Here is an 8756-nt window from a genome sequence, read left to right as displayed (position 1 = left end):
CGGGCCCTGGAGACCATCCCCCGTGGATGTTCTTCTGTGGGGACACAGGTGACGGGTTCGGGGGTGTCCCAAGCTCCACGGGAACGCTTGGAGTGCTCGAGGTCTAGCGTGGGGTCAGGGCGTGGCTCGGGTGACCACGCGGGGCCGGGGTCACCGAGGGATCCCTCTCGCTTGGAGCAGGGGGGTCAGTGGGGCCGATCCCAGCTCCCTGCCTCAGTTTCCCTCTCTCGGAGAGGGGTGATGCGCTCCCGTAGGCGCGGTTAGCATCAACAGAGGCGTGTCCGGGACTGATGGGCGTGGCAAATGGGCGTGTCCGGCGGCGGGGTGGGCGTGTCCGGCGGGGTGGGCGTGGCCCGTGCGGCGCGGGGCGCACCGGAGCCAGTGGAGCGCAGCGGAGCCGCCGCCGCCACCAGCCCGAGCCCCCCCGCCGCCGCCGCCGCCGCCGCCCTGCTCCCCCCCGCCGGCACCATTCCCTCCCCCGGGCGCCAGCGCGCCCCGGCCGGGCGGCGGCTCAGCCTGGGCCGGAAAACTTTGCTGGCGGCCGCGGCGGGGGTGGTGATGGTACTGGTGCTGGTGGTGCTCATCCCGGTGCTGGTGAGCTCCGCCGGTACCGACGGCCGGTACGAGATGCTGGGCACCTGCCGGATGGTCTGCGAGCCCTACGGCCCCGCCGCCCCCCCGCAACCGGCCGAGCGCGGCCCCCTCCCGCCGCCCTCCACCCTGGTGCAAGGTCCCCAAGGCAAACCGGGGAGACCGGGGAAACCGGGACCACCGGGACCGCCCGGAGAACCGGGACCGCCGGGGCCGGTGGGGGCGAGGGGTGAAGCAGGAAGACCGGGACCCCCGGGATTGCCGGGACCGGGGGCTACGGGCGCGGTGAGCGCGGCCACCTACAGCACCGTGCCGCGGGTCGCCTTCTACGCCGGCCTCAAGAACCCCCACGAGGGCTACGAGGTTCTCAAGTTCGACGACGTGGTCACCAACCTGGGCAACAGCTACGACGCCGCCTCGGGCAAGTTCACCTGCGCCATCCCCGGCACCTACTTCTTCACCTACCACGTCCTCATGCGCGGCGGCGACGGCACCAGCATGTGGGCCGACCTCTGCAAGAACGGGCAGGTAAGGGCTGCCCATCCCGGCTCCCTCTGCGGGAGCTCTGCTGTCCCCAAGCACGGGAGAAGGGCTGTGGGTGCTTTCTCGGGATGCCCCGTCCTTTTCCTGGCCTCAGCGATGCGCCCTCTGGGTGTTCCATCCTTCTCCTGGCCCCGGGGATGCACCTCCAGGTTGCCACATCTTCTTTGTGCTGATGACGGACTGCGGGTGCTTCCCCAGGGGCCCCGTCCTTTTCCCGGCCCCAAACTGCCCTTCCTGGGTGCTCCATCTTTCTGCTGGCCCCAGGGATGCACCCCCAGCGTGCCACGTCCTTCTCCCAGTGCTGATGATGGGCTCTGGGTGCTTCCCCAGGGGCCCCATCCTTTTCCCATCCCCAGAGATGCACCCCCAGGGTGTCACATCCCTCTCCCAGTGGCAATGATGGGCTCTGGGTTCATCCCTGGTGCGCCACATCCTTCTCCCAGACACGACGTGCACCCCTGGAGTGCTTTATCCTTCTCCCAGTGGTGAAGATGGGCTCTGTGTGCACCCTCAGAATGCCCTGTCCTTTTCCTGTCCCCAGAGATGTACCCCCAGGATGCTCTGTCCCTCTCTTGGTGGCAATGATGGGATTTGGATGTGTTTCCAAGGTACCACGTCCTTCCCCTGGGCACGGAGGTGTAACCCCAGGGTGCCCTCCTCTCAGTGACATGACAGACGCTGGGTGCACCCCCGAGGGGCTCTGTCCTGCTCCCATCTCTGGAGCTGCATCCTCACCATGCCCCATTCTTCTCTCAGTGCTGGAGATGCTCCCCCAGGATGCTCCATCCTTCTCCCGGTGGCAATGACAGGCTCTGGATGCGGCCCCGGGGTGCTCCCCGCCCTGAAGGAGCATCCCTGAGGTGCCCTGTCCTTTTCCCAGGGACACTGCAGGGCTCCGGGTGCACCCCTGGGGTGTCCCATCCTCCTCCTCCTCCACCTCCTCCTCCCATTCGCAGACGCTGCCCTGGGTTCTGTGTCCCTCTCCCAGTGCTGGGGACAATCACTATCCACCCTGACGTGTCCCCAGGGGTTCCCTCAGCTCTTTCCTTGGCCACGGAGATGTTCCTTGGGGTGCCTTGTGGTGCCTTGAGACATCCCCACAGCGTCTCCGGGGTGCCATCCCCCGCCTTCCATGCCATTGTTCCCGATGAGGTGCCCAGGGGGACAGGGCTCCTCCGCAGGGACAGTGTCCGCGGTGGCCTCGAGGGGGACAGTGCCTGCCCTGCTTTTGAGGGACTGCATCCGCAGCCCGGAGCCAGCTCTGCTGCTGCTGCTGGCTCAGGACAGGCGGCGTGGGGACACCGCGGGGAATACAAACCCCCAGGGTGGCTCCATCCTTCCCCCTCCCCGCTCCCGCATCTCCCCGACCCCATCCCGCTGGAACCCCCAATGCCAGGACTCAGCCTCGTCATCCACACGCTTTCCGGGTGCCCCTTTTCCACGCCATGTCCCCCTCCCTGCCACGTCCCCCTTCCTGCCACCACTCGAGGGACAAGATGTGGCTGTGACCCTCGGGTTGTCACCGAGCTCAATTCCCCTGGATGTCACCGCAGCCGGCATTCCCGCGGGATCCATCCACTCTGCTCCCGCTTCCCATCCTTATCTCGGGCATCACAACCGGCGGTGCATCCTTGTCCTGAGGATGCAGGACCCCGAATTAACCCAAAACTGAGTTATCACCCCAGAAACAGCCGGGGTGTGAGGCAGGGAGCGGGAGCCTTGTCGCGGCCACCGCGTTTCACCCCTCGCCTCTGAGCGCTTCCGAGCGGGAGCACAGCAGGAGCCGCTCGGCAGCTTTTCTCCATCCAAACAGTTCAAATTTCCTTTAATTGGGATTGTTTTTGTCCTCCAACGCCCTCCAGCCCTAAATTTTGGGGGGTTCCAGCACTACTGGCTCTTCCTCCCAAGCAGCATCCGTGTAACTCCGGACTGAGCACCCCAAAAACTCACTTCAACCCTTTTGCCTCCCTCAAAATATTTTTGGGGACCACTCCAAACCCTCCTACCCCCCAGCTCTGCGGGGCATCGACATTCCTGGATGAATTTCCAGAAGCTGTGGAGCCCCTTGTCAAAAGGAGCTGCGCTCGGGTGGGCGATGCAACTTAATTAACTGCTTGTTAATTACTATCAAGGCATCACCGCATCGATATCTATAAAGAAGATTCCCCCCCGCCCATGCCCCAAATAATTAAAAAATGGGGTTATTTAGGGGGTTGCTGCCAAAAGTCCCCCGTCCCTGGCATGGTGTGGGGTTCCCAGCAGATAAAGGTCGATCCTGGCATCTTCAGAGCGAGTCAGAACTTGGGGTCCCCCTCTAACCCCAAAAATCCCCTGGGTGCTGCCGGTTTGGGGGCCGCCCGTCACCGTTGGGTCGGGACTGAAGTTAATGAGAGCCAGGGGAGCTGCTGCTAGTGGTTCATTAGCATTAATTATTATTTGTATTAGCGGGTAGCTGAGGCGAGGGCAGCGGGAGGGGGGAAGTGGACGGACGGAGGGATGGATTGATTGATGGATGGATGGATGGACAGACGGCCAGGGCTGGTACCGGCTGGTTTTGGGGTCCCACGCTGTAGGAGGGCCACTCACAGCTCAGGGAGGGTCACAGCCCCGAGGGACTGTTGGGGACAGTCCCCAAGAGTACACAAGGACCTGCTGGGAGGTCCTGGGGGCACCCACTGCTCTGTCTGGGAGTCGGGGGGGGGCATCTGCTGATGCACCCAAGGGCCCTGGGGGGCACCTGCTGCTGTGCCAGGGGGGTCTGAGGGGGGCACCCAGGGGTGCTGCAAGGGCACCCAGGGCTGTGCCTGAGGATCCTGAGGACCACCTGCCACTGCACCCCCACTCTCTGGGGGTCTCTCGAGGCAGCTGCTGCCGTGCCTCGGGGGTGCTGGGCCATGGTGGTACGTGGGGCAAGTGTCACTGCACATGGCAGCCCCCCAGTGTCCCTGAAAGCTCTTGGGTGCAGCCACCTTGGGGACCACTCTAGAGTGTCCCCAGAACCGGAGATGTATTGTCACTGGGGTCAGGGACAGCAGCCGCAGCAGAGTCCAGGCTGGGGCCATGCCACCATCATAGCTCCCAGCTGTGCCATCGGGAAACTGAGGCACAGGACAGGACAAGGGGGTGAGAGCATCGCGGGGGGCTGTGCTGGCAGCCCCCCTCCTGTGGCACTGCGGTGCCGGGAGCGGCTCGGCCCGGGCCCAGCGCTGCCATTTATCTTCCCTGGTTAGCGAGGGCTGGCGGGCGCGCGGTGACGAGGCGGCTCCTTAACGAGGGAAGACGGATGGCACCGGGCAGCTCCAGCTGTGGCGGGGGGGGGACGATGGTGGGGGCCCGGCGCCAAATGGCTTTTCCTGGTTCTCTTTTCTCACGGCTTCTTCCTTCACTCCTTTTCCTCAACAAAACCCCAGGAGAGGCAGCGTCCCCTGGAGATTGGGGTGCTGTGATTGACTGGCATTCAGGGTCCTTCACCGGGAATGGGGACCCTCGCGGTGGCAGGGTAGACACAGGGTGACTCTTAACAGGGTGGGTGTTGCTGGTGGCATGAGGGACACGGCTGCGTGGGCGCCAGCAAGTCCTGTGGGATCACCAGCCTGGCCGTCAGTAGGTTCCGGAGTTAACAGCATCTGACCCCAGCACCGCAGGCTGCTGGTGGGCTCGGGGAGGTGCAGCTGGGGACGAGTGGTCCCCTGGGACTCCTGTCCTGGGGCCAAAGGACAGGACTGCATGGGGACAGCAGCCCTTCTCCCACCGCTCCGGGACACCCCAGCCGCTCGCCGGTGCCTGCCCGCCCTGCGCGAGCCAATTAAGAGCCGATTCTCGTCGGTTGTAATTAGCGGCACCTTCTCCCGGCGCAGCGCTTCTGCATTTCACTTGGGATTTCACCAGCCGCCTTGTCACTGTCACCCAGCGCCGCGATCTCCCCGCGAGGCGCCGGTGGAGATTTGATTACCCAAAGAATTCTGCAGCGGCAGCGGGCTCCAGCCACGGAACCGCTTCTGCAGGCAGTGACGGCTCCTCTGGCTCTGCCGACACCCCGGAAATCTTTATGGGGGGAGCATCCTGCCCCGCGGTGGGTGCGGGTCCATGTGACGAGGGATTTGAGCTCAGCCCTCACCACACGCTGACGGTCCCCGTGCAGCTCCTAGGAAGCGCTGCGGGATGCGCTGGGTTCAGTGGTTTGGTTTGGGGCTGGGCTGGGACATGGGGTCCTGTGTCCCAGGCATTGTCCTGTATCCAAACACAGAGACGAGGTCCTGTGTCTGAGCTGGGGTCCTGCATCCAAACCTGGACCTGGGGTCCCATGACGAAGCTGTGGTCCTACATCCGAGCTGGGAGCTGGGGTCCTGTGCCTGAGACATGGTCCCACATGGGACCTGTGTCTGAGCTGGGATCCTGTATCCAAATCCGGAGTCAGGATCCTGTGTGAGAGCCCTAGTCCCGTGCCTGAATGCGGAGCTGCGGTCCCTTGTGGTCCCAGAGTCCTGTACCCAAACCTGGATTTGAGGTTCCGTGTCAGAACTGTCCTGTATCAGAATGGGGTCCTGTGTCTGGGCTGTAGTGCTGCATCTGAATCCAGACCCGCAGTCACACGTCTGTGCCATGGTCCCCCACCCAAACCCAGAGCCGTGGTCCCGTATCTGTGTCCGCCGGGTCATGGAGGGGCTCTGGGGGGTGCTCGGAGGAGCCTTTCCCCGGGACCTACTCACCCGCAGTGGGGGATCCAGGGCACCCCACGCTGCACCGGGGGAGGTGGATCTGATGTGTGTGAGGCGGGACCCGCCGTGTCCCGTGGGGTCCGCGGGCCGCGGCGCGCCCTGAGCCGGTCCTGCGGTGTCCCCATGGCAGGTCCGGGCCAGCGCCATCGCACAGGACGCCGACCAGAACTACGACTACGCCAGCAACAGCGTCATCCTGCACCTGGACGCGGGGGACGAGGTCTTCATCAAGCTGGACGGGGGCAAAGCGCACGGTGGCAACAACAACAAGTACAGCACCTTCTCCGGCTTCATCATCTACTCGGACTGAGCCCGGAGCCGCGGCACCGCCCCCGGTGCCCCCCGCACCCGCCCAGCCCCCCGGCACCGCCCCGGCATCCCCCGCAGTGACCCCCCAGCCCCACGGCATCCCCGTGCCGTGGTTTGGTTCCCTGCTGTCCCCAGCTCCCCTCGCTCCTGCCCAGCCTCACGGCGCCCCCCGCCACCGTCCAGCCCGCGGATTCCCCCTCCCCGCGCTCCCGGCTGCCTTCGGTGCCCAGAATTTCCCCTTTTTCCTGAGCTCACACCAAGGCTGCCATTCGAGGGCTTGGGGTTGCGGAGGGTTGGGGACGGCAAGAGGCTGGGGGTGCCCCCCGCGCTGCCCCACGGCACCCCCATCCCCGGCTGTGCCCCCCTTGTCCCGCCCCTGCTCTCTGCCCGCCCCGGGGCGGTGCCGGGGTCTCGGGGGGGTCCGGCTGTACAGACGCGCAGTGTCCGCACGGCCCCGGGCCGGGGGCTGTGCGGGGCCGGGGGGAGCCGCCGTCCTGCCTCCCCGCCGGGGTGACAACATGGTAAAGCAGAGCTGTGATCTCTCCCCGTTTGCTGTGTGTGTCCCCAATGTCCCCCACTCTGCGGATGAGGTCTTTCTGCCACCCCTACCCCCTACCCCGACCCCGCTTGGTTCAGCAAATCAGCCCAGTCACGAGAGGCTCCCCGTCCCTCCATCACCTTCACTGGGGCCACTCGGGGTGCCACCATTACCATACCCCAGGGCCCAGGTGGCCCCATGAGGGGATGTCCCCTGAGTAACACAGCACTGCCGCTGTGAGGGGAGGGACACGGTCAGGCCACGCTCAGGGACCCTCGGGCACACGCGCCCGTCACCGCTGCCTCGGCACAGGCAGGACATGGTCCGATTCGAGGTGACAGCGGGTGCCCGGGGCCAGCGGCCACCTCCAGAGTGGCTATGGTGGGATCAGAGGATGGGAGCCCTGGGGACACGGAATGGCCTTGGGGACAGGACGGGGCTGGGTGTCCTCCTGGCTGTGTGTGTCCTAGTTGTGTGTGTGTCTCCAAGAATGTGTGTTCATGTCCCCAGGTGAGTGTGTGTCCCCAGGTATGTGTCTGTCACGGGGTGTGATCCAGGTGTGTGTGTGTTCCAGGTGTGTGTGTGATCTAGGTGTGTGTGTGTGATCCAGGTATGTGTGTGTTTTTCAGGTGTGTGTGTGTGTGATCCAGGTATGTGTGTGTGTTGTTTCAGGTGTGTGTGTGCATTCCAGGTGTGTGTGTGTGTTTCAGGTGTGTGTGTGTGTGTGTTTCAGGTGTGTGTGTGCATTCAAGGTGTGTGTGTGTTGTTTCAGGTGTGTGTGTGTTGTTTCAGGTGTGTGTGTGTGTTTCAGGTGTGTGTGTGTGTGTGATCCAGGTGTGTGTGTGTGTGATTCAGGTGTGTGTGTGTTTCAGGTGTGTGTGTGCATTCAAGGTGTGTGTGTATTGTTTCAGATGTGCTCCTTCCCCCAGCTCTGTGTGTGTGTCCCAAGCCTGGCGTGTCCCGGCTCTGTTCCCCAGCACCGATCCCAGCTGGAGGCGGCAGCGGGGCAGGGCTGGATCGCAGCCCCGAGCAGAAGGTCCCCGAGAAAGGTGCGGACGAAGCCCCGCCCGGGGACCCTCCCTGACCCCCTGGAACCCCCGGGACATTCCAAGCCCCCTCGAGATGCCTCGGGGCCTTCCAAGCCCCCTCGGGACCTTCCAAGCCCCGCCGCCCGCCGGGCTCTGAGCAGCTGCTGCTGCTGGCCCGGGACCGCCGGCAGGGGGCGCAGGCGGCAGCGAGACTGCAGCTCCCATAGCGCATCGCGCGGGGCTCGGGACTACAACGCCCATGAGGCACCGCGCGGGAAGCAGCCAATGGGAGCCGGAACGCGGCACCGGGCCAATCAGAGAGCAGGGCGGGGTCTCGCGGGCAGTTTAAAGACGGCGCGGCGGCAACAACCAGCCCAGAGCGGAGCGGGGCCGGAGCCAGGGCCAGGGCGGCACGAAGTGAGTGCAGTGCCCTGTGCGGGGGGGTTTTAGGGCCCCAAATGTGGTGCAGGCACAGTGAGGAGGCCGTGGTTTAAGAGGGCGTCAGGTCGTGAGGGGCTGAGCGGGCACAAAGGGGACGGTGTTGCCACTATGGCGTAAATAGTTCCAGGAGCGGTTTGGAGCCTCTCCCTGCGGATCGCCCCGGATCCCCTTCCCGAGGAGGCTCCGTGAGCACCGCCAGCGTTCCTGAGGGAGCAGCTCCTTCCCCGGGGTTTGTGCCCCAGCAGCACGGCCTGCCCTGACACACGAGCAGTGTGGGAGCTGCACAGGAGGGATCCTGCCGTGGAAGGGCCTCAGAAAGGAATCACTGCACACTAAATGCAGTGTCCAGCGCACGACACAGCCCAGCGCTGTGAACAGTTTCCCACTGCACCCTGGACTTGGAGCTCGCTGTGTCCCCGCCGAGCCCAGCTCAGACCCTGCTCCCCCGGACCTGCAGCAGGGGCAGGCACAGCCTGGCCTGTACTCAATCCACTGCAGGAACTGCACCCAAACGCTGAACAACGGACAGACTCAAACCCACTCTTACAACTGATGTGGAATCTGCTCAGGACATATTAACACTCTTCC

The 8756-nt window shown here is 64.7% G+C and overlaps 1 protein-coding gene across 1 annotated transcript; it reads left to right on the top strand.

Annotated features, from left to right (window-relative positions):
- The first annotated feature begins 452 nt into the window (after positions 1-452).
- C1QL1 (complement C1q like 1) lies at positions 453-6703 on the top strand. The gene is made up of 2 exons (XM_033079284.2): positions 453-1119; positions 5983-6703. Exons 1-2 carry the CDS (start codon positions 559-561, stop codon positions 6160-6162), a joined length of 741 nt encoding a protein of 246 aa, XP_032935175.1. The 5' UTR covers positions 453-558; the 3' UTR covers positions 6163-6703.
- The last annotated feature ends 2053 nt before the right edge of the window (positions 6704-8756 follow it).

This window comes from Catharus ustulatus, chromosome 23 (genome assembly GCF_009819885.2).
Source record: "Catharus ustulatus isolate bCatUst1 chromosome 23, bCatUst1.pri.v2, whole genome shotgun sequence".
NCBI classification, from domain to species: Eukaryota; Metazoa; Chordata; class Aves; order Passeriformes; family Turdidae; genus Catharus; species Catharus ustulatus.
This window is presented reverse-complemented; position numbering and strand designations above follow the sequence as displayed.